Here is a 26,883-nt window from a genome sequence, read left to right as displayed (position 1 = left end):
TACTTTTTTTTTAGGAGATATTTGTTTGTTTATAAACGGCGCATGCACATTAGAACATCAGGCAGTATAAATAATGAAGACAGACTTTGGTCCTGTCTGGCATTATGATACATGAACAATAAAAGTATTTTATTGCTAGTGTTCACTACCAACTGATTGTATGTGTTTATAGATCACAGCAACATCTGAAAGCAAAAATGAGGTGGGACAGATTGACAGTAGTGTCACACTGTTCTTTCACTTCTGTGTTTTTACCAAAATTATATCAACTTTTTGTCTTTGGACCTTACGTTTATTTCTTTATTTAAAAGAAAATGGCATCTTATCATATACTTATCACAAATTCATAAAAGCACATGATGGGAATATCTTTTTTGAGGTTTTACCGGATATTGGGCTTAGATGGCCGACCTGCTATGAATTGATGTTGTTTTGTTGTCACTTTGACAAACACAATAATTCACTTATTCGCAAACCTTAAAAAAATATTAAATTTTAAACATTAACCTCATTGTGCTCTAATTGCGCCACTTGTATAATGACCCTCTTGAAGCAGGGTGGGATTTTTCAGCTTATCAAGTAAATAAAATATATACTATTTTTTCTGACTGATATTAATTTTTCTATTGTAACAGTACAAAAATTATTATATAAAATTAAAGGAAAAAAAATTATCTTCACTATTTCATTACATACTATCATTTCACAGAGGAATGTAATACTATCATGGTTCTAGTTATCAAAATATGGTTACCTACACTGTATGATAATAAAAATAAATGATTTCTTATTTTTATAAATTCCATAAACATTTACATTCTCCCCCCACATTGATAAATTATATTGTCAGAGTTTTTATACTTACCTACTAAATAAATATAGTTTTTTTTAAACAGAATTTGATACAGTTTTCATTTGTACTTGTATATATTTTATAGTGGATACATTTATATTAAAATTGGCACAACTGTGTATTTGGACTGTATGTATTAATAATTAATTATTGTGCATTTTATATATTATCGTAAATGCATTTTTCAAAGTTGATATGAAATTAGTAGATTTTTTGTAAAATGACAATTATCGTGTAAAATTCGTAATAAGGATTATTGTGTAGGTAATTAATTACTTATTATGTTAATAATGATTTTAGAAATGTTCATTTAGAAACGTAAAATAATGTCTACCTACCACCACAAAAGTACCCGTGCATACCGTTTGGCATCGGAAACACATCTCTTGTAAATCTCATGAATCCAAAACCAACAAATCTTTTTTTTTTTCAGAAAATAGTAAAGACGTCCAACAGAATTTTGAAATCTAAAAAAAAACTATAGATATTGGATAACGCTAGTGTATTCAATAAAATCTCATTTTTTACATAAATAGGATTTACGAGTTTTACAAGATGGACCGACGACATTGTAAATATTTTTTTACTCAACAAAGCTTCGATTAAGATATAAAAAATTATTATTTATATTATTCCTATAACGAGAGAGGGTTGATGTAGACTACAATCCGACTGCTGGAATCCGTTCTGACTGCAGAAAACTGGTGTGTGTTTGCTTAGATAAAATCATATGACTGATCACCGAGATATGAATACATTTTACCAATCATATGAACTGTGAAATACAGCCTCTGTGTGACTGCACTAAGATTAACAGAATCATGTCCGGTTGATGCCGTCTTAGTGAATGTAATGTTACTCTCTCTATTATTTGCTTTTGTTGCTTTATGCTGAAGTTTGGATTCAATGTATCTAGTTTTATAAATGACTCACAGATGGCTTTGTTGTTATTTTTGCTGCCGAGATTGCCAGGTAATTTATTGACTATATTCTATTAGGGCAAATTTGTTATTTTATAATCGACGGTTACATATTATTATATTAAATCACATAAATAGTTGAATAAAGTATTTTTGAAAACAAAAAAGGAACTGGTCTTATTTCATCCTAATTTTATCTTTATTTCAAAAGTATCTGAAGATCCTTCCTTATTAGGGAATCCAATCCCGAGCCAAAATTCTGATCCCGGGATTTCGGGATTACAATTTGACAATCCCGGGACTGGTCCCGGGATTGTCATTTTTTTCCATTGTTAATATAAAATTTTTATACGAGGGTGGGTCAATAAGTCCTTAGAAAAGCCGACAGGTGGCGCGACTAGTACTGTAAGCGGTTTGTTTTCATGCAGCGGCACTACCGATTCAGTATGCTGCGAAGTTTCAATCAGATTGGTCGGGTTGTTGTGTGTTTCTCGTACATTTAAAAAAAAAAATTGCTTGTGGAAAATGGAAAAATGGAAAATGGAAAAAATTGAGTTTAGAGCTGTTATTAAACATTTTAATATAAAAGGGTTAACAGCAAAGGAAATAAAAAATGAGTTGGATTTAGTTCACGGCATATCTGCTCCTTCACTTGCAACTATTTATAGCTGGTTAAATGAATTTAAACGTGGTCGTACATCAACAAAGGATGAACCACGCTCAGGACGTCCTGTAGAGGTGACTACACCAGAAATGATCAATAAAATCCACGATATGGTGTTAAGTGACCGAAGATTAAAGTTGAGTGAGATAATTGAGGTTACAGGGATCTCAAAAGGTAGCGTCATTTCTATTTTACATGACAAATTGGGCATGAAAAATATTTCTGCAAGATGGGTGCCGCGTTTGCTCACAGTCGACAATAAACGCAATAGGGTGGTGGCCTCTAAAGCCCTGTTGTCGCTCATGCAACGCAATCCGGATGAATTTTTTCGTCGCTTTGTGACTGTAGATGAAACATGGATACACCACTATACTCCCGAGACGAAAGAACAGTCAAAGCAGTGGATTGCGAAGGCAAACCATGTCCAAAGAAGGCGAAAACCGTAAAATCAGCTGGTAAGGTTATGGCTACTGTATTTTGGGATGCACGTGAAATTATTTTCGTTGACTATTTGGAAAAAGGAAAAAAAATAACAGGGGATTATTATGCATCTTTATTGGACCAGCTAAAAAACAAAATTGAAGAAAAACGGCCTCATTTAATCAGGAAAAAAATCTTCTTTCATCAGGACAATGCCCGTGTTCACACATGTTTACGATCAATGGCTAAAATTGAAGAATTGAAGTTCGAATTGGTCGACCACCCACCGTATTCGCCAGATTTAGCCCCCAGTGACTTTTTCCTTTTCCCAAACTTAAAAAAATGGCTAAGTGGACAACGTTTTTTTTCAAATGAAGAAGTCATTGATCGGACAAATGCTTATTTTGAGGACCTTCCAAAAACTTATTTTTCTGACGGTTTAAAAAATATTGAGAAACGTCTAACCAAGTGTATTGAGCTCCAAGGAGATTATGTTGAGAAATAAAAAAAAAATACAAAAATAAAAACTGTTTTAATGCTTTTTTCTAAGGAATTATTGACCCACCCTCGTATTTACAAATAACATTGATAAAATCGATCAAAAATAAATCTAGTATAATTTATACTATTTATGACTTTTATTGTTAATATTGTATACGTTCAATCTTGGAAATACACAAGTTTAATGAAGTAAATAATATTGTAATATAAATAATAATGTGAATTTAATATGAGATTGCTGTTTCTGATAGTAAAGACATAATGAATGGATTAGCGAGATTTAAAATAGTAAAGCATATAATCATGGCGTACTTATGGCCTTTCCGCATCATAAATCTAATTAGACAGCCAAATATGAAACTGCCGTAAAACGTATGATATCATAGTAGAATTACTTTGTTAAAAGTGCTAAGCATTGTTTTTTCCCAATCTTTCTCATTTTTAATAATTCATGTGAACAAAATAAAATGAATCGGCAACCTACACATGGATATAAATCAAACTTCATTCAAACTCAGTTTATTTCTAATGTAGCTATTTTTTTATTAAAAGTATTTTTTCTGTTTTATTTTCGCTTTTATTTTATTTTCCATAAAAATTGATAAAAAAATCAATCCCAAAATCCCGGGATTATGTTTATCAATCCCGGGATTCATAGGTATCGAAAATAGCTCGGGATCCCGGGATTGGAATCCCTATTCCTTATGTATGTGAACTCAATAATCATAGTGATGCATCATTGTTTACAATCAAATTAATTAAGCAGACTATTAATTTTTCGACACAATGAATTGACAGAATAAGTCCATAGACAATAATATGATAATAAAGATGAATCAACTTTAAAAAAAGAACCTGTCAAAGAAATTTGTAATGACACATATTCATGTATAATTGTTGTTCAATGATTTAGGTTGTGTTCGAATGACAAGGCTGTACAGGAAAAACCATTGATAGCCAACATTGTGTAAACATGACAACAATGTATTAGTAACACTTGTATAAAACATCTAGGTAGGTATAATAAAATAAAATTATGTGTCATAATACTGTATATTTCATTGCATGTTAATTTGTATAAATATTTAATCATAATTATTACATATTTATTTAATATTATTTTTACAATAAACTCTTCAAAAATATTCTTCATTCTCTTTTTAATGTACACAATTAAAATATCACATCAAAATTTTATTATAACAGTAACATGGATTAATTACAAACAAGTTTTAGTTGTGAAATCTAATTGGATACCGTAACATCTTTATGATTTTTTTTGATAATGTTTCAATGCACATGTATTTATAATACTGGTATATATCATAATATATTGACACAGCTTATTTCTCCCAAACTATAAAACCTATACATACCATATTTTGATATCTTGTAGATCTCACTGAGACAAGTCTGAAGGTATACATAACTCAATTTGCCAAAAAACTGACATCATGTTTTGCCATCTTACTACAGATTAACATATCACATAAGCGTTAAGTTCCATAGTTTTGACAGAAAATATGACATCGATAGAGCGACGCCGAGAAAAACGATGCATTAGGCTTCATGTAAGTCATGTAAGACATCAGAAATAATAACGGTAACGTTAATTAAATTTGCCTTATGTGATTCGTAGATGTGATTCAGTAGAAGAAATCGCAATTTGTAGGTTATGTTGTTCCACTATAGTACAATGTTTAACTGACATTAATTACATTAATCGAGCTTCAGTATTGTGACTATACTGATAGTCGATTCAAAATAAATTGAAAAGATATCAAGTACTTATACACATTTTTTTTACAAATATCTGTGTTTTTTAAATAAAGTAAAAATTTATATTAAAACTAGTATAGATTTATTGAAAAAAACTCTAAAAAACTCATTAAGTTACATTCTAATGATAAATAATTACGAGATAAAAAGAACTTTGGTAATTGTGCCGCTGATGTGTACACGAGCTTTTATAAATTTTTTTTACGAAAACAGTTTATTCCATGTAGACAATTATAATAAATATCTTTTTCTGTCGGCGCATCGGCGTTTCGAGCCAATAATCGTTAATTGAAAATTTGAAATTTTCATACATTTTGATACACCATTATCACAAACTAAGATTATATGAGGTAATATTAGGTTGGGGTAGGTTAGGTTAGGTTTAGTTTGGTCTAAAAAGAAAGTTGTAAAATCTCATGTCCACCTCTGCGGAACATTTACCAGAATTTTTTATATACCACGTTTTTAAATTTTCTGTTGAATCATATAATCAGATTAATAAAAACTTTTTATTGTACTTGATGGAAATACTGAATAAATATTATAGAATACAGAAATGTCATTTTGACATTTCATATTGATTTCCATAGTAACGCACGTATATATTAATAATTTAGTTGCTAGGACCCACTTAGCAACCAATAATAGTGAGTAGTAAATATTACTTTTAACGAATTTTTTCCGAAACATACAAAACAGAATTAACTGAAAATGAATTCAATTCTGCTTAAAGATGGCCGAAAGTATTAAAAGAATGCATTGTCGTCGTGTTCTGATATATTCTAAAAGTTTCAAATGTCTAGCTAGTCGGGAAGTTAGTTAAAAATCTTGGACAAACAAGAAAAAATTTGTTCTGCACAAGAAAACATCTATACCGGACAAACAAGAATATGAGCTAATAAAAACATGGTAAAATAGCCATGTAATAATAAGAGGAGACTTAAATGAATGCATATTTTAAAGCTTTTTGTAATATTGTAACATCTTTGAATTTAAAAAATATTTATTTTTATGTATTGTACCTATTCTGTCCCATACAAACCCCCTGTGTTAACATGAATGTGTTTTATATATTTTACGTATCTATTATTTGAATTTAGATTTATCATAATAATAATATCTTCGCTGTAGGATTGGTTTGTCAAATAGTGGTCAAATGTTCAGATGACGGAAAACAAATTTCATTATCCTATATTTAAATATATGGAGGTATTTAAATTGTTGTATTTACAGCATATGAATGCTGTATTCATTATAAAGTAATTTAAAGAAAAGGATGGTTCTGGTCCAATTAGATTCATCAAATCATTCTGCATTAAAAGGTTGATTTTGACAAAAACGGATATTCGACAAACCAATCCTATAGCGACGATATATCAATCTTGTTTTTATTCTTATAATGGAATAAAATAAATATCTAAATTCTAATTGGGTGAAGAGGTAGCCTAATATGATTGTATGATTTTTAAAGCATGGGATATATTCTCTGCATTAGCTGTCACAACCCTATGAAGTAAATCATGTGCTATCTAATTATAGACTAATTAATTTAATTACCTACATGTATGTCGACATTATATTAAAAAGATTTTTTTTACATTAAATTGAATGTTGCTATAAAGTTAATTGCTGAATCCCTTAAAATATTATCATCTAATAATCATATTTTTAACATTCTGCATATATCATTTTTTATTCACATGTTCTGGCAACACAAAATTTTCGTCAATACTATTCAAATAAAACTTGATTAAATTTTAGCAAATCGTAATTTTCTAAATAGCATTACACTCCGCTTCCCAATCAATCGGTATGACATCTTTCATAACTTTTTCAAACATGGTGAGGGTGCAAGGACTTCCACAGGCTGGTGATTTTATTAACATTGGTTCTTCATCATAACGGTCGGAGTACAGCAGCTGTAAATAAAATAAATTCTATGATAGTTTAAATTAGATGCAAAGGACATTGGTGATAGTTTCCATAAATTAAATGTCAATGTTAATTTGAAACGAATAGCAACAATAATTTATGTAATTTACACTCGATCAATGTCATCTATGTGTTGATAAAATTATCAAGATAAATCAATCTGATCACAATACTTGACTGTTAAATTGTCACCAAAAATACACTCCTTAGAAAAATACATTGACGGGTATTATGAAGTAATTTTGATCTAGTATTTCTTTTTAGCGCTACAACAGGGAGTAGTAATGAAACCGTATTGGTGACAGTTGGACAGTGGTGACTTTCAGAAAATCACATAAATCAGGATATTAGTTTCAAATTCGTTATCCTCCATTTTAACTTTTTTGACATTTTTCTTGATTCTGGTTCTGTAAGTACGATGGCCGCGTAGCTTAAGGGCCGGTCTACAGTGTCGAGGGTCCCAGGTTCGAATCCTGGGTCTGGCAAGTACACAAATTGTTTTTCAATTTGTGTATGAGTCAGAGTACGGACCTAATAGGTTGAGCAAGTGGCTGACATCCATTTCTCGTAAAAATAAAAATCTGTTAATACAAACCTCCACTCTGTGGAGGCCCATATGATCCTATTAGGATCGGACATGGTCAAAAGAAAAGAAAAAAAAGAAGTACTTTTCTATGTATATTCATAAAATATCAAATCCAGCATTTGTTAGTTGAATAGAATTAAACCGTACGTTATTTGCAAAGTCGTTTATATTCATCAGCCATCATTTTTTTATATTTCACGACTAACCTTAAACGTGATTTTTTATTAATTTTAATGACAGTAGGAACATTTTATTTTGCTAATAGTTCTAATTGTTTATTAATATGCTTGCAAAATATGTCCTATATATACTTGAAGGTTTTTTGGAATTATCTCAAAATGGCGAAATATGGAGGTTACCAACTTTGAAACTAACAACTTCATATGTATTATGACATCACCGGGAATTCAACCAGAGCCCCTAATTATGCCCTCAGTATATATTTACAAATTAAAGATTTTCGCATGGTCGACTATCTGTATTACTTGTCAATGGGTCGGAGGCATTTACTTTGGCTTATAAACTTGCTCTTATCAAAAGTAGATTTTGAGATAACGCAGTTTTAAAATACCATGTTATATTCAATCTATCAAAACTGTCATGCACTCCATATATATAAGCTTCTGAAATTTTCTATAATGCTCTTATTAAGAAATGTTCAATCTACTACATCTGTGTTAGAATCAATTTTAATCATTAGAACTAGTTCGTTCCCTTTGAGAATAATTTATGCCAAATTAATAGATGTTATTTTGCAAATGGATATATTCTTATAATACTATTGATGTGTTTCAGGTTGGCTGGACATGTGAGTTTGACGCAAGTGCAATTCCATTTTCACGAAGTTGAACGTCCATGTTTTCCTTACGCGCAGCAAATTGTTAAAGGATTTATATGGTGTTTTATAATCATAATAATTGTCAATCTATATACTTCAGGTTTTTTCACATATTTTCAAAAAGTTGAGGTAAAGAAGAAATGTAAATTTGCCCAGTTTTTGGAGTATTTCAACATACATTTAGATATGTACGAGTAGTGCATGTAGGTAATATTATTTCTTCCAAGTTTCCGTTCACAAAATTAAATTTCATATCAGAGAAGTTAATTGAAACATGAAATAAAACACCTGTGGGTCTATTCTATAGACAAGACAGCTATCGACGGTAGTTTATCGTATTTATGTATTGAGGTATTATAATTCTTACAATAAATTAGCCGTCTAAACTAAAACTGTCTATCTCGCTCTAAAAGTTAACACAGCCAAGAGAAGGGCTGTTAAAACATATCACTTTTTGACAGTTTAGACCAGCGATACTCAACCTGCGGCCCTTTATGCTTTTATGTGCGGCCCGAAACACATTTATTATCAGGAACATGATTTTTAATTTTGAAATAAACGCTTGGATACATATTACTTTCGTTTATAATTTTTAAAATCTCAAAAATGTTTTGTAAAAAGGGGGGGGGGGTTTCATGATATTTTTCGTCACACCGATAGTGATGCGGCCTGCGTTACTTTACAAATTTATGTATTTGGCCCGATGAAAAGAAAGGTTGAGTATCATTGGTTTAGACGGTTAACTTATTGTAACAATTAACCGGCTCAATACATAAATATGAACAACTACCGTTGATAGCCGACTTGTGTTTAGTATAACTTCGCTGAAATGTAACTTTGTTCAGGTATCGAATCGTTTTGAGAGATACTAAATGAATTATATTTTAAGTAGTAACTACACAGTTAATATCACAAATTAAAGAAACCATCTTTACGTAAAAGTTATTATAATATTATTTAATTTAAATATACCTAACACAATATATACGATTTATTCCACATAATTGATTAATGATCGGGACCGATTTCGTCAGCTTTTTGAGGACATTCCCAAGTTGTCATTTATGATATCATTGTGTTTTGTTTTAATTAATACAATGTCTTTCCACCCAAAATTGACATGGAGGTTGTCACCTTGGACGATTGTCGTAAACTCCAACTTAATATAGACAATATATTAGATTGGGGCAGGCGTAACAAACTGGACTTCAATATTGAAAAATGCAATATTTTATCGTATACTAGAGCCTTGCGAGTATTATTTTCCAATATTCGATGCATGGCGGAGTTCTTTCGCGAATACCATCTGTAAGGGATATTGGTATTACGTTTGACAATAAACTTTCATTTAGTGGCCATATGGCTATCATTTTTAAAAAGGCGCTACAAATGTTGGGCTTCGTCTTACGTACTTCAAGGGTCTTTTTGGATGTTAATGTATTAAAAATCTTTTATAATTCCTTAATTAGAATCCGCCTTGAGAGTGGGTCGATTGTTTGATTTGATCAACTTGAGGTTGTATGGATACTATCCGTGGCTTTATACAACTGGCTTTCGCTTAGGTATGCTTACATACTGTAGTTTAAACGCTAGAAGATACCTATTTTTGGCCATGTATTTTTATCGATGAAAATTTTTAAATGAAAACTATGCCATTCTTGGTAATATTGACATTCGTTACCTTACTTTGAAAAGGTTCTAATTGCAGTTGACCATGTTTTGAGCTATGAGCGTTTGAAATTTGGAATGGTCATATTTTGAATATAAAAAGACATGTAGATAGAACTCCGGAATACTGCTAATTCCCATATTTGACAATAGATGACTCTGAAATGAACGTATATGATAGAATATGGCTAATGGAACCTTTTCACACCAAAATGTCATTTTAGGCCAAAATGTCAGTTAGAACCTTTTCAAAGTAAGGTAACGAATTGTGTGTCCCTGAGAACTATCTTAGAAATCGGGAGCATCAATTGTTTGTTCTGTGGAGAACTAACCTGCCATTGGTGAAGCCAATTGAGAGGGCAATAACTCTGTTGAACCAAATCACTTGGATATTGATATATTCCACCTACATGAGATGAGTATTATTAATAGATGGGCGTTTTATAAATTCTTAAAATACGGTCCACTTAGCTCACTGTGTTCTTCCCATGTATATTCTTTATAATTTCGTACCTATTTACTCTTTATCCCATTTTTACTAATATGTTTATTTGTTTTTTAAATGTCATGTTGTGAACGTCTTAAATTTATAATTTGTAATGTTCACCATGTGTAAATATAAATAAATTTGAATTATATCTATTAAATTGGCAGAAGAGATTTCAGTTGCATTATTTTCAGCATTTGTTTTAAGTGTCCTTATGCATTAATAAAATTTGGTAACCAACGTTAAATACAACATAATATACACTGCCATGTTTACAAAAATACAAATGAATATGCAAACACACTCATCAGCGTAAAAACACTGGCAAATATTTACATTATGTATCTCATATGAATACTGTCTAAAGACAATGCTTTAATTCAAATAAATAATAGAGAAAACAGAGCTCAACAACATAAGGTGAGTATCTTCCGTGTACTTCACACATGGCAGATTACTTGACCAGTAAAATTCATACAGATGTTAGAACAGAGTTAAAACTAATTAAATGGATTTGTTGATTACTTAGTCTAAATTCCATGTCATTTTTAGATGTGATTTGATAATGAGAGATTTACCTTAACTTCTGAGTCATCACTCCCTGGTATCGCATGTAATTCGAATGTTAAAGTTGCGCCGTATTCGGGCAGTAAATATTCTGTAAATCCTAAAGTACTCCACATGTTCACTATGGTTATATCGTGAGCGGAATAAAGAAACATCTTCCTATTTGGAGTAAGGCTGCCCGATTCCTTCAATTTCATATTTGCAATGATTTCAGATAAAAGAGGACCTGAAAGAAAATACATACATAATCATGTAAATAATCATTATTAAACTGTTAATGTTAAAACAGCTCGTACATAAACACAACTTATTCAAATTTAGATATTGCCGGTGGGGAAAGAGGTGTTAATTCAATACCTGAATGCACTACCTACTTTTTAGAAGACCCACATTATGAAACATTTAGCTGCAAAAAATTGTGCTATCAAACTATTTCGATAATTTCTGCCGGACAAAAATGGTTATCCTAAAAAATGGTGGAGATAATTAGTTTGACTTCATAAGATTGGAAGTCTCAGTTCTTATCCGGACACGGTGGTTATGTCTCAGCTTGGCGCTATAGAATCTCTGACTTGTTTATGTGGCCCCCAGAAGTGTCCCCATATGTCAGCTTCTCAGGTCAATCCGACCCTCAGTTGTACCGGTCGGCCATTGTGACTTGATATCTACGAGGAAAAAAATCTTGGCATTCAAAAGTTTGCAGCATTTTACAGCCAGCAAGTTCATTTCTCATTGAGGGTTGACTGTAATATATCATATCAGAATATTAATCATGCACAGTCTAGTGAACGCCAACCAGGGTCTTGGGAAGTTGTTCCTGAAACGTTCTCAGCACAACTTTGAAGGGTGCCTAACGTTCGTTACCCCTATATAGCAGGCGTGGAAACGTAGCATCAATACAATTCCAAACTTTCGTCGATATTCAAAAGTTATTCGTTTTTTCTGACTATTTTTGGATTACACTTCAGAAAGATTCGTTAAAAAAAGTTTTACTTCAAAAACTGAGCTGGATATAAAATAGATCAAACATATTCGTTAAAACTATTAATACTATCGACCAGGATATTTGATGAAATTTGAATTTATGTTCTAATTAATTTAAATTTTGTACTATTCCATTTGTGTCCTTTTTTTGTGACCCAAGTTTCGTCATTCAACATCTTCAGGCACTATGCCCACTCACTAATAGCAAATACACTCACAATGAAAGTGTGCATTGTGTTGTATTTGTGCCTGAAGATGCTAAAAGGTGAAACCCGGATTGCAAAAAACGATGGTACAAAACTTAAATCAATTAGAATATTAATACACAAATAATTAAATGAAAATTATACCTGATATTAGACGTTTCATGACTGTATCATGAGTAAACAATCGGTAACTTTCACTTGCGAGTTCTTTCATTTTTTCAGGAAATACCTCATCTGTCCATTTTGGAAGATCCAATCCATTCTCTCTCTGAGCTTTTAAATCGTTGTACAAAAATTCAACGGTCAGTGCGGTATCAATTGTCTGATTGCAATATATGGATAAGTCATGAAATAATTGTTTATTTCTTTCATATAGGTCCTTTATGTGTGGTGAGACTTGAGCTTTGGCCAAGTGTTTTTCATATAGTTTACATGGGAACTTCATAACTATTAACTGAAATTTGACAAAAAATTTCATGTATCAAAGAACAAAACCTCTTCTATTACGGCTCGTCTTAAGTAGGCGAAGTCGATGCGAACGCGATCGCGACGCGGTTTGTGACGTGGACGCGACAAGTGATATAAAGCGAAACGATGCGAAGCGGCAACGTGGCTTGTCACCAGTTGTCATCGCATATTATTTATCATGGACGGACACAAGGGTTATTTTATTTGAAAACTCATTTTAAATAGAAAATTTTACAGAAATATCTATCTCAAAGAAGTGGAGCTAATATTATATATTTAAAAAGATACATTCATGGGGAATTTCATCAATTATATGAAGATATTCAATGAGTATCTGCCGTGCGCCGCGTTCAGTTCGCGCAAAAATATCAAACCAACTGATCGCGTGGCTGAAGCCACACGTCGCTCGCCGGGCGTAATCTGCACGTAGGCCACTCATTTGGCACTCCATGTGTTTGATATTTCTGTGCCGCGCCGCGTCGCATTGCGTTCGCATCGACTTCGCCCACGTAAGACGCTACTTTAGATGAAGTCTATCAAAGCAAAACTGAAAATAACTCATGAGTCATGACTAACGTTTAATTAAACCAAATCTCAATCAAAATTTTTAGTCTATGCCATAGAGTCTATGGTGACTGGTTTCACATTTCTATTTTATTAATGTGTTCTGTGCAAAAATTGAATGCATGCGTGCAATAGTTTGTGATACGTTGTCATGGTATGTTGTTAGCAATTCGATGAAACTATTAGGCCCATTTGCTATATCCAAATACATGAATTTACTCAGGCCCAGGATTTAAACTCGCAACCCATCGTGTAAGTGCTGTAGCCTCTACTCTACTGTATATGTGAGCATACGAATTAGCTGTTATTTATCTTATGATTCCACGGTAGGTATTATATAATGACATATTCAAATAACTCAGGAAAAAGAGATTAAAAAACGTACCTATCATTAATTTATCAATATTGCTTTTTTACCTTTTGAATAATAAAATTGGTGAAATCATTCTGATAATAATTTATGTCATATAGCAAAATTATATTAAAAATAATATAATATCCGATATGATTTGTGATAAGATATTGGACATATCTATAGATTGAATGATTTTTGTCTCACAAATGAATAATAAGAAATACAATTTTTATAATTTCATCAAAACATCTAATATAATACATAGGTATCTAATCCTATCTAATAATAATAATTTGAAAAATACATATCTAAGTAGTATTAGACAGTGTCTGGATGGCAACAATACTTATGATACGTGGGTAGGGAATATTGAATCGGATTAGGATTATAATTATTGGCCCAAACATATTATACATATTGTAAAAAAACTTACTTTATCCAATTCCCTTGGCAGAGAAAATACTGGAATTGGTTGCCATAAAAGGTTTGTATTCCACGTGTCTTTCGGAGTGGGAGGATACAGCCCAGCCAACGTAGAGTACGCACTCATTAGAGTTCTCGACAGACCACTGCTTTGAATATAGATGTCATCTTCATTATAGTTGCTAGGTAAAAAGTTTGCATAATCTTTACGAAGCCTTTCTCCCAGTTCATAGACTTGTTGCTTGCCAGTCTGGAAGTAATGAGAAGTCGGATTGAATAAAAAACTAAATAAATTATTCAGACAGAACATTGAACTAATCTTTTGATTTATAATATTAATAAAAGCAATAATTCTGTATATATATACCCGATCCTCTTTTTACATGGTTTCCAAATAACACGGTTTAAAAAAGTACCGATTATTTTTTGTTTACACTTATTTTTTGCTTTAACACGATTTAAAACTAAAAAGTATAAAAATACGTATGTATGTACATATTTATCAAAAAATTGCGTTGCAATGGACCGCAGCACGCCACTGGTGCATACCCGGATGCCACTCAGAACGTACATACGTGGCGCCACTGTTCAATAATTAGAATGGTACATTCTTCAATCTTTTGAATTATTCGTTAAATAAAAGAAATAGTTAATTAAAAACAATATAATATTGTTTATATTATATTTTCTCTGTTTTTCAACTGGTCAGATGTTTTGTACATATTAGCTTTGGATATCATAAAATTCTAAATAGCTATTGAAGAGTTGAAATGCAGATTTATGGGATGAAGCTAAGAATATTAAAACTAATCACCGCTCCGGGATTTTTACCAACTACCAATAAAGATAATAAAAAATGGTCCATGTGCATACTGGTGGGAGAAAGCTCGAGATAAAAACGTCTGGATGAAGCATAATAATTATTATGCAGTTAGCCATGTACCTGGGTAGTCTTCAGCGGCAGGTAAGTACATACCTAAGTAACCTTTCTAAATGTGGAAATAGTATTTATTTAGACCTAGACTTACATTGTTATGAAATTGATAAAGTTGCCAAGAATTTAATTCATAGTATTTTCTAACTACTTATGTTAACACTTACATTGGTCAAAGACCCAAGTGGTGCTCCCCATGTATGGTTCTTATGGGGGTCACTGTTGTATGATCCAGTTGGGAGCCTTGCCCCATGACGAAATATCTATAAAAAATAACAATCAGTCAGAATGAATAATATGTTATTGATTATTTTTCATTACATATTAGATAATTTAAAAGTACATAAGTTAAAATAATAAGAAATTTATGTCGGCAGGCATGTGCCATTAATTTTTGGCCACACCATAAAAGATAATTCCAAATTTCGCATAGTATTAGTTATATCAGCATACATCAATGAAAGATAGGTGCAGTGTTGCATATTATGTCAAAAGACAGAGACAGCATGTTCGATTTAGTTATCTGACTTCTTACTTATGATATCAATCTATTTTTGTGAAAGTTTTCATTTGATTCAATTAATATAGTTTTAGAATGTCATTAGTGACATGATAACTTTGACTTTTCAATATATTATTATATTCTTCTCTACAAACAAAACCATAAACGTGATGGATGATACGACTAAATGTGATTATATCCTGAACAAGAAATCAAATTGGGTAAATTGACTTCAAAATTAAATACCTACATAATGATTGTTATAAATTATGCATAACTGTTTTAAATTTTATGTAAATGAAAAATATTGATATTTCTATATATCTATTTACTAGTAATTTTAGTGTTTGTAGAGATGTTATCTCATGCTAAAACGGTCATAGGTAAAATAATAACATTTGTATACACTTGAAAAAGTTCATGGAATCTAATGTATTGCTAGGATTAAAATGCTTATAACTTTTCTTACGAAACGGTTACAACACTGAATCATTTTTTATGCATAAATAGGTATGCGGTAATTTGAAAACTGCTCATAACATACTTATTACCTCAGCCTTTCTATTGTTATCAGACATTTACGCGACCTACCTATGGAGGTAAACTAGTTAGGTACTTAAATTTTGGCGCCACTAACCATTAAACACGATAATAACAGATGTCACTAAAAATAATAAACTTAAAAATATTAAAAATAAATAAAATTACAACTTACGATGCTCGTGAGTTTTAGCGTACTTTTATGATTCGTATACGGAATTTCTGATGCAAATACAATATACGAGATTAGGCAAACACAGATTGCTAATCCCAGAGTAATAACTGATAATGTCATTTTTCTGTTTTTCCTTTGCAAAATTTGTTGACAGATGGAACGGTTACCTTTTTTGCCGCCAGGGCTCCATGAATTATGTCTGTCGTCAAATTCCAATTTCATAATATTATCACGAAATGTGGAACAAATTACATAAAACACGACTTATCCGAGAATGTCACTTATTGTTTAATATTATAGGTATATTGGTTTTAAAATATTTATTTCAATCACATTTATTTTTATGTACTTAATAAAACCACTATTTACTTCCTTCAACCTCAAACTAACGACACGCGGCTGACATTTCACATAGGTACCTACAATAAAAGTTTTTATTTACGAATAAAAAAACTATTGCAGATGAATGAATGGCGAGTGACCTAGAAATGAGCACCTTTACTGTTCTGCAGTGCTAAGCCTTGGCTGGTCTTATAAATCGTATCTATTTAGTTTGTCGATGACTCAATTTATTTAATATACCTAGGTACCTAAACTTATCAGAAAATTAAAAAAAAACTCGCGATTTTATCTCAATGTAATCTATGATTTGGTATTGTTTTGTTTTGTGAGGCGTAATAAATACGTTCCTGTCTGACAGAGCGGTTACTACAAAATCACTTTGTCAGGAAAAGTTATACAGTGTGTTTTTAGATTTTCACAACAAAAAACACTTTATTATTGAGACCAGCGGTTGGAAACCTGTAACTATTGAAACTGAAAGCCGTGTGTTTCATAATAATTACATATTGTATAATATTTCCACTGTCACAATAATTATTAATGACATTGAGAATTCCACATTACAAAGTATTGAGCACATTACATTTCATACCTACATAAATCTATCAAAATTATAAATCTAAAAAAAAAGTAAGTAAATAGTTACATATTGCTATAGTTATTTATAGCGCCCGTACACGTGCATGAATTTACTGGCGGCAATAGCGATTATTTTAAACTATCATGACAATAACTAATTACACGTAAAAGTGCTGATTGTCTCTCCAATGAGTGAGCAAGACGCGATGTTGTCATTTTATGGTACTATTTCGTACTATTTGACAGCAGTGAAAATCGGTCAACCTGAAAGTTCGATTTTTTACCGGCAGGTTCGCCACTATGGTTCTACTGCATAGGCACAGATCGAAAAAAAATACTGTTACGTGAAAATTCAGAAGCTTCCAAACTTGTTTGATTCATGCATGCAATCTTGCCAACTGTAGGATAATAAATGTTTACCCATACATTTTCTTACTGACAACAGTAAATCCATGCACGTGTAAACGGGGTATTAAAAATTCTTGTAAGAATCTTGGACTGAGTAGAATATTCGAACACACATCATTCACATGTCTGTTAATCTTCTATCTTCCGGGTCAGTGAGTCCCTAGACAAAATGTCGCCCCTTGGCAGCGTCAAAATGCCGCCCCATTTTTTTTTATCATCCTTTCATTACTCCAATATCTAAGAAATATGTTGTATGAAGCATGGCCCCCGCATCCTGAAGCGGGCCCCAGGCTAGGATCTTTGCCCCCCCTACCTATCTCTTAGAATAAAGGCAGTGTGACGCTCTACAGTAATGTAATCCAAATAGTGTACGCATTAAAATTAATTAATTCGTGTAAGATTCGAGCCAATAAACTATACCTTGGGCTTAGACAAACAACAACACGGCAAAAAATGATTTGTAATTCTCCAGCACCCTTTTTAGTAAAATTTCTTAGATTTTAATTTCTAACACAAAAATTTCGAAACACTAATGTCAGGTTTTTTTAGAAACCCGTTCCCTAATGAAATTCTCGGTGTCCACCCGAATTCCGGAGTGGTATAGGTCATGGCTGGGGAGGGTTGACAGGGCTCTAACCTGGGGGCCCGGGCTGTGGGGGGCCTGGCGTGTCAGGTTGACCAGATAAGTGAGATAAACACACATCATAAATTAGCTTTAATAGTAAAAAAACTTACTTCATGACTATGAACATTTTAATTTATATAATTGTCCAATATATTTTCTGATTATTATGTGTCGATACTCGACAGCTTTATTATTAAAGTAGATGTATTGAAAGTCACCAATAATTCACTGTATAAGTACCCTCAATTTGAACTAAAACACAATTTGAAAAACGTTAATGTAGTATTTCACACTGCCTTTAATCTAAGCGGTGGATAGGGGGCGCGTCAAATACCTAGCCCAGTGGTCGGCAAACTCATTAGTCAATAGAGCCAAATATCAACAGTACAACGATTGAGATTTCTTTTGAGAGCCAAATTTCTTAAACTTAAATTATATACGTAGGTAGTAAGTAGGTACACTGTTAATTTACTTAATAAACTTTAAGTTATAGGTAGGTACACTGAATAAAACTGAATATCATACGTAATAATGATCTTATTTATTAATAAAAATTAAATTGTAAGTCAGGTATCCATAAAATTGAATCATTACAATGACTGACAAACTCAATGTGAATAATGGCCTTGCATCTCCTTGTAAAGTTTGGGTAAGTCAGGTTCGTATGTTGTTGATTTAATTTTAAGCACGATTCCAGGTTCTCATCAATAAATCGATTTCTTAATTTACTCTTGATTTCCTCTCTTGGAAATCTTTTTACTAACCACAAAACTTGCAATATTAACATTGTTGACAGATTTTATTCAGTACCTAATTAAATACAGAACTTTATTTTTATTGACTCTTCTCCTCAGCTGCTTTCTTCCTTGCATCATCGACAGAATATTTAGCGCAAAATTACGAGTTTTTAGTTGTAGTATCTCTCTAAATTTGAATGCGCTAATTTTTCCCGACACATAAATAAAGGTCGGTAAGCCATTTAAGTTTTGAATAAACGCGAATTCTCGGTCTATTCAACATTACATTTACGGTTATCCTCTTCCATTTTCTTTGCTTATTCTTTGTAGCCATGTCAAATATGGCAGAGAGCATCTGTGGCAGAGCCGCACTCAAGGGGCTAAAGAGCCGCAGTTTGCCGACCACTGCCCTAGCCTGAGGGCCCGTTTCAGGATGTGGGGGCCATGGTGTAGGTACACCGAGTGCAATAGACATAAGACCGATAAACGAGATATTAGGCTGTGTTGTATTGAGTAGGTTGTGTATAATTTAAAAGTAATAATACTTTTTTTGTCCATTTTCAATTAATATGTTGAAACCTCAATATTTAAAAACCAAAAATCTGCGATAAATATTCGGCGAAAAGAACGACTACACCCACTACGGTGGTGGTGTAAATCAAAAGAACATTTTTTTCGGTGGACTTCGGCATAAATGTTGTAGCTCTCTAGACCAGTGTTCCCCAAACTTTCGACCTCTGTGTACCCCTTCTATAATTTTCGTAACACTGAGTACTCTTCGTCAAAGAAAAATGCATATAAGTACTTTAATAACAATCAAAATATATTCCTTTTGTAGTACATAAACAAAATAATAATAAACGAAAAATAAAATTCATTCATAATATAATATAAATAAAAGTTATATTATAAAAAATAACATTCATTATAAACCATGAGAAGGATGAAATTATTTATGTTGAAACGACAGATCATCATAATTTGGTTCCCTGGTTATTAATTTTAATCTGAGATGCGGTTCCACACCCAAAGGCTGTTCCTTTTTTTGACTTAATGTCTACAAATGCTGAAAAAGTAACTTCATATAGATATGAAGTTGAAAAAGGCAATGTATTTCAGGAATTTCTCTGTTAAAACTGGATACACATGTTGCATTTGCAACCTAAATGATGTTTAAGTACACTCCTTATATTTATTTTGCAAGAATCCGTCTGAAGCTAATAATTCCAACAATTGCTCTTCTTCCGCATGCGATAAACCTTTTAGCATGGATGTTGTATTAATGCTTGTTGCACCAGGCGTAGCCATAACCCGGTGCAGCGCGTGATCCCACCAAACTCTTCCCGTACCCCAGGGGGTATGCGTACCACAGTTTGGGAAACACTGCGGAAACAGACCAAGCGGGTAGCACAGCCGATATTATTTAAGTAATGTTTAAGCATACTAGGTACACATGTCCAGCATGGTCACTGTTCACTTCCAACCCGCCAGTCGCTGATGACACGCTCAACGGTTACCGCCACTATGCCTCCAATTTATTAAAAACTAGGAGAAACTGTACAAATATATCGCCGTGTATTGTGAAATTATGTAAAAATATTTATATGAAGAAGAAAAAGAGCCTATGCGACTAATTTCCATTCTCCTCCTTCGCCCCCCCCAATAATAAATCCTGGGTGCGCCACTGGTCTCAACACTCAACCGTTGACGATTGAAATAAACCACAAATCCACACTATTATCAGCAAAACATATGTTTACAAAAAAAAAACGACTTAAAAGAAGGTATTGTTATTCACAGCACGATAAATATAATATAATCTAGGTAGGTACCTACTAGTGTACATTTTTATTACAATTAGCTGATACTTAACTTAAATACCTATTATATGCACGAATACTAATTGATTATGTCAATTAATGTCAATAAGGATTAATAATCATTATGAATAGGTATCTATTTGCAATAGGTATATCCGGCAACTTTTAAATCTCGCGAGTGACTGGCAAAAATATTTGAATAAATTAAAAAATACGGTGTGTACCTACCTATAAATCTCTACCATAATTTGGTTCTTAATGTTTCGTTACCAACGTTGATATTTATCATTTTCTTTTAATAATTATGGCGCGACATAATTGGCTTTTGTGCAGTATCCCTACATAATATCATAGCTATTTCCATATAATATCAAATGATTCTCCTCGATTTGCCACCCTTCGAGTATCTGCCGCCCCCAAGCGACGCTCAATTTGCTTACCCTCACGGGACGTCACTGTTCCGGGTGATGTGAGAGTTTTCTGGATTGATTATTAGGAGTAGGAGAAAAACAAAATTTATAATGGATATTATTTTAGACTAGCAGAGCCAGCTGGCGGTCGCCTGTTCGTCTCGCTAGGTCTTGCAGACGGCTTGGCGGTGTAGGATAGTAATATAATTGTGAAGTATGCATAGACGGCGCCATAGTTTTCCGTTCGGGATGAATTTTCATTCACCTCAGACAGTTTGATATTTCGCTGATTTGTCAGTTTTACGATTTGCAAGTCGTCACTGCCAATATAAATTTGGGGTCATATGCGTGGTCTATTTGGAATTTGGCCTTCACAATATCGTCTGACACCACCTCAGGCTGCTTGGCCTAGCGGAACAGCTGGCAATAGCCAATCACTACCGCTGACATTTTAATTTTAATACAATATATGTGTAGGTATGTGCATTTAAATATGAGAAATAATTATACATCTCAATCATTCGAATAATATATACAGCAATATATATGATTAATATAAATAGCGATCCAATATAACGTGAATACTAATCTCTTTCGGGTCCCATTTAGATAATAAAAAAGGTTAGCAGCGTAAAAAATAAATTTAATTATTTTGTTTCATTGTCTATTAAAAATAAATGCTTGAAGTCGTAGAATAATATTTAAAAATCAAATTTAGAATTAGAAATTAACCTTAAACAATATAGTTTCCCGGTACGGGACATTCATATCGAGACAAATGTTGATAAATGATAAAGCAATACATATAATATCTGAGAGGAATAGACCAATTCTGATAAGAATAGAAATTTATAAGACCTAAAGATGTGGAATCAGCTTAAAGAAACCTTCATCCAGCAGTGGATTGATACAGGTTGATGATGATAATAACGATATAAATAGTTACTTATATAAAATCACAAATTAAAAAAAATATAGCAGTTTATATGACCAAGAAGAGTAGAATTAGGTTGAGATAACCTTCATCCAGCAGTGAATTGATCTTGTTTGATGATGGTAATGACGATATTATGAATGGGTAAATATAATATCAGCAATTTTTATAAATAGCAATTCATATGACCGACAGAAATACAAACAACTTAGAGAGGCCTTTATCCACCAGTGGATTGATTCAGACTCATGATGATAATGGCATTATAAATATATATAATATAATATGACCAATTTAAAAAAAATACAGCAATTCAAATGACAGAAAGGAGTATAATCAGGGTATGGGAGGCCTTTATCCAGCAGTGGATTGGTTCAGGTCGATGATGATAAGGATGATAGAAATAGGTATAATATCACAAATTCGTTAAACCGATAGTAGTAGAATCACGTCGCGGAACCCTTCATCCAGCATTGGATTGATCCTGGTTGATGATGATGATGATGATGACGACGATACGAATATGTAGATAAATAACATTAGCATTTTTAATAAATATAGAAATTCATTTAAGACTGTCAAGAATACAATCAACGTAGAGGCCTTCATCCAGCAGTGGATTGATTGAGGCTCGTGATAATGATGGCATTATATTATATAGATAGGTAAATAATATTATAATATCACCGATTTTGATAAATATAACAATTATTCATGTGTAAGTAAGGAGTAGAATAAGGTTGAGGAGGCCTTCATCCAGCAGTGGGTAGGTCCAGATTGATGATGATAAGGATGATGAAAATAGGTAGATATTATACAATATCACAAATTTTGATAACAATAACAATTCGTATATCTAACAGGAGTAGCATCAGGTTGCGGAGCCCGTAGTGCATTGGTATAAATATGTAGATATTATAATAATTATATCACCTGTTGTTATGCTGTCTTTCACGTAGTAATATCAGATTGATTAATAAAATAAAAAAGTAAATTTCTTTCATTCCTTCAGTAGATTCAAATTTGCCATATTAATATGACTATATTGTAATCTATGGAAATTAGTAGCCTTTAGGTAATTATTATTCAATAAAAAATAGTGTGTGAACAGCCACAAAGAAGTATTTAAAAAAAATCAAATTTGGAATAAAATTACGTTATCTATGGAATTAAACCAGTGACAGCGATGACAGACGATGCGAGGATTTCGAATCGTTCCAAAATTATAGTTTTTCACCACAAAAAAATTAAGTGCGCCAATGTGTAAATGGTGATATTTGAATAAAAATAAATAGTTATATCTGTCATTAAAGGATTAGAAGGTCTTAAGAAGCGACGAACATGTAATTCTGCTAGGCGTCAAAAGTAAATATGGCGATCATATACGGTATGTAAGAAGATATCGGATATAAACGTCACGTACCCGTAAAATAATGAAAAATTTCTGAAATGTGTTTAATTCAATCGGTAGATGAATCAGTAGCGCACATTTCGAAGTGAAGATGTAAAAATAACAATAAAATGTCACTTAAATGAGCTGTTGGTGCGTTTTCCAAAATCTCTTAGAATAATAATATAGGAGATGAGTAGAGCCAGCTGGCGGTCGCCAGTCTGTCTCGCTAGGTCTTGCAGATGGCTTGGCGGTGTTGGATAGTAATATAATTGTGAAGTATGCATAGCATATGCACCTCAGACAGTTTTGACATTTCGCCGATTTGACAGCTTTACGATTTTCAAGTCGCCATTGCCAATATAAATTTGGGTCATATGCGTAGTCTATTCTGGAGTCTGGCCTTCACAATATCGTCTGACACCACCTCATGCTGATAGGCCAAGTAGAACAGCTTGGCAATCGCCGATTGCTACCACTTACACTTTAATAGAATATAATATGTGTAGTTATATAAACGTGTCGTTAAAACACGTGCATTTAAATATGATACATAATTATACATCTCATAAATTCGAATATAAAGCAATGTGTGTGATTATTATAAATAACGATCCAATATAACATGAATATTAATCTTCCACGGGACCCATTTAGATAATAAAAGGTTAGCAGTCTATAAAAAATAAATGCTTGCAGCCGTTGAATAATATTTAAAAAATCAAATTTTGAATTAAAATTTAACCTTAAATAACATAGTCTTCCGATGCGGGACATTCATATCGAGACAAATATTGATAAATAATGGTCATATTATATCTGAGAGGAATTGAACAATTCTGATAAGAATATGAATTTATAAGACCCAAATGTGTGGAATCAGCTTATAGAGGCCTTCATCCAGCAGTGGATTGATACAGGTTGATGACAATAGGTAATGACGATATAAATGGGTAGGTATATAAAATCACAAATTTAAAAAAATATATAGCAGTTTATATGTCCAAGTAGAGTAGAATTAGATTGGGATAACCTTCATCCAGCAGTGGATTGATCCTGGTTGATGATGATAATGACAATATTATGAATGGGTAAATATAATATCAGCAATTTTGATAAATATAGCAATTCATGTGACCGACAGAAATACACACAACTGAGAGAGGCCTTCATCCAGCAGTGGATTGATTCAGACACATGATAATAATGGCATTGTAAATAGATAGTTTTATAATATTACCTATTTTGATAAATATATCAATTCATATGACAAAAAGGAGTAGAATCAGGGTATGGGAGGCCTTTATCCAGCAGTGGCTTGGTCCAGGTCGATGATGAAAAAGACGATATCTGTCTACGATATCTCTATACTGATCTATCTCTTTTTTATGTAATAATGTTTTATATTTCTTTGTTTCTAAATGTCATGTTCTGAACGTCTTAAGCTTATAATTTGTAATGTCCACACTTTGTTAAAAATAAATAAATTGATATTGATAGAAATAGGTATAATATCACAAATTCGTATAATCGATAGTAGTATAATCAGGTTGCGGAACCCTTCATTCCGTAGTGGATACATATAAATATGTAGATAATATTATAATATCACCCGTTATTATAATAATAATATGATGTCTTTCACTAATGTCAGATTAAATTATCTGTTTCATTCATTACACTGGCAATTTTGTCTTCAGTAGATTCAAATTTGGCATAAATTTTATATAATTTTTTAAATCTATGGAAAGGTAATTATTCAATAAAAAAAGTGTGTAGGTAATAATAATATAATAAAAATAATAAATGTGACAGCCATAAAAAAGTATTTAAAAAAATTCAAATTTGGAATATCACGTTATCTATGAAATTATAGTAGTAGCAGACGCGGCTGTCAGAAGATAATTTACGTAATGAATTGTACCAAAATTATGGTTTTCTCACCGGATATATATGAACATATTGAATAAAAATAATCGATTCCGTTTGTCAATAAAGAATTAGAAGGGCTTAAGCGACGAATACGTCATTCTGTTGTGCGTTAAAAGAAATATGGCGAATCATATACGGTATATAAGAAAATATCGGATAATCTTCACGTTTCTGGAAAATCATCGGATATTTTTTGTCAAATTTGGTCAATTCAATCGGTAGCGCACATTTCGAAGTGAAGATGTAAAAATAACAATAAAATGTCGCTTAAATGAGCTGTTGGTGCGTTTTCCAAAATCTCTTAGGATAATAATATATAGGCGATAGGAGATTATATTAGATGGGTGCCCTTCTCGCTTTAGCACTGGAAAATGTATTACCTAATTAAATCAGTATCATTCAATATCTGGACAATGTCGTTTGCGATTGACAAAAATACTAGATCAGATTGTCTTTTTTGAGATAGGTATGGTAGCGGAACGTAAATAAGTTTAAAATGGGTTTCGATTTACTGAAACTACGTTCACACCATGGAACACAAATATAGGTAAGTACCTTCTGGATGTGATAAGTAGGAATGTATAATTGTCGAGTAGGTATGGAGAAATATGGTAAGAATATGTTATTATCAATAGATTCCGCAGATTGACCGTCATTAAGTCTGTCAATATTGGTCTATCTATGGCGACTGGATTTGCATTTGAAAATTGATTCCCATTAATCTGTGCTGTGGTTCACACCGTTGTTGACAGTAACAGCTAGAGCGCTGTCCACGGGTTCGATAAAATAACCTGCCAAATATTTTGTAATAACATTTAATGGTTCGATCACATGAAATACCTACGGCTTGTTCAAAATCTGCAAGTGGGACATTTTTTTTTAAATTTTGACACACCTCTAAGATGCCATCCATGAACTGAAATCGTATGCGGTTTAGATCCGTGTGTCATACTAAACTTATGATTTTTGTTCATGAAAATATATTTTCACTAAATTTGTAAGTGTAAGTGTATGGTATAAACGGATACGATTAGATGCTTATAATATACTTTGTGGAAATATATTTCCATGACCAGAAAAGATAAGCATAGTATAGCACACGGTTCAAAACCGCATACGATTTCAGTTCATGGATGGCCTATAAGACAGCGCCCAGGTCCTTCGCAACGAGCTAGCGTTACCCCTGGGTAAAGCACTCGACCAGCATGTGGTCCAAGATATTATTATGAAGGTTTTGTAGATATCAGTGGCGTGCAATCCATATGGTAAATGTTACTTAACTATATGTACTTCTTCTAATTGTTCTATATTATAAATATTGCGTAAATATATGTATATAC

The 26,883-nt window shown here is 32.4% G+C and overlaps 1 protein-coding gene across 2 annotated transcripts; it reads right to left on the bottom strand.

Annotated features, from left to right (window-relative positions):
* Positions 1-5,340: 5,340 nt before the first annotated feature.
* Positions 5,341-17,524, bottom strand: LOC147065374 (prostatic acid phosphatase-like). 2 transcript variants are annotated; one of them, XM_085956519.1, is made up of 6 exons: positions 17,355-17,524; positions 15,317-15,412; positions 14,226-14,465; positions 12,550-12,859; positions 11,227-11,441; positions 5,341-7,056 (listed from the first exon to the last, which is right to left on the bottom strand). In XM_085956519.1, exons 3-6 carry the CDS (start codon positions 14,340-14,342, stop codon positions 6,913-6,915), a joined length of 786 nt encoding a protein of 261 aa, XP_085812645.1. In that variant the 5' UTR covers positions 14,343-14,465; positions 15,317-15,412; positions 17,355-17,524; the 3' UTR covers positions 5,341-6,912. The 2 variants fall into 2 exon arrangements, with proteins under 2 accessions (XP_085812645.1, XP_085812644.1); XM_085956518.1 differs by lacking the exon at positions 17,355-17,524 and adding an exon at positions 16,367-17,290 and having other exon boundaries at positions 6,734-7,056.
* Positions 17,525-26,883: the final 9,359 nt, after the last annotated feature.

This window comes from Rhyacophila brunnea, unplaced genomic scaffold (genome assembly GCF_057557595.1).
Source record: "Rhyacophila brunnea isolate RB1 unplaced genomic scaffold, BYU_Rbru_1.0 scaffold_6, whole genome shotgun sequence".
NCBI classification, from domain to species: domain Eukaryota; kingdom Metazoa; phylum Arthropoda; class Insecta; order Trichoptera; family Rhyacophilidae; genus Rhyacophila; species Rhyacophila brunnea.
This window is presented reverse-complemented; position numbering and strand designations above follow the sequence as displayed.

Bases quoted from the DNA above. Each gene is read 5' to 3' on its own strand.
- LOC147065374 (XM_085956518.1), bottom strand. From the start codon at position 16,588: ATGAAATTGGAATTTGACGACAGACATAATTCATGGAGCCCTGGCGGC. The intron at 11,442-12,549 runs GTATAATTTTCA...ATTTTCTTTCAG, and splicing joins CATGAAACGTCTAATATCAG to GTCCTCTTTTATCTGAAATC. The intron at 7,057-11,226 runs GTAAATCTCTCA...TTTTATTTACAG, and splicing joins GTGATGACTCAGAAGTTAAG to CTGCTGTACTCCGACCGTTA.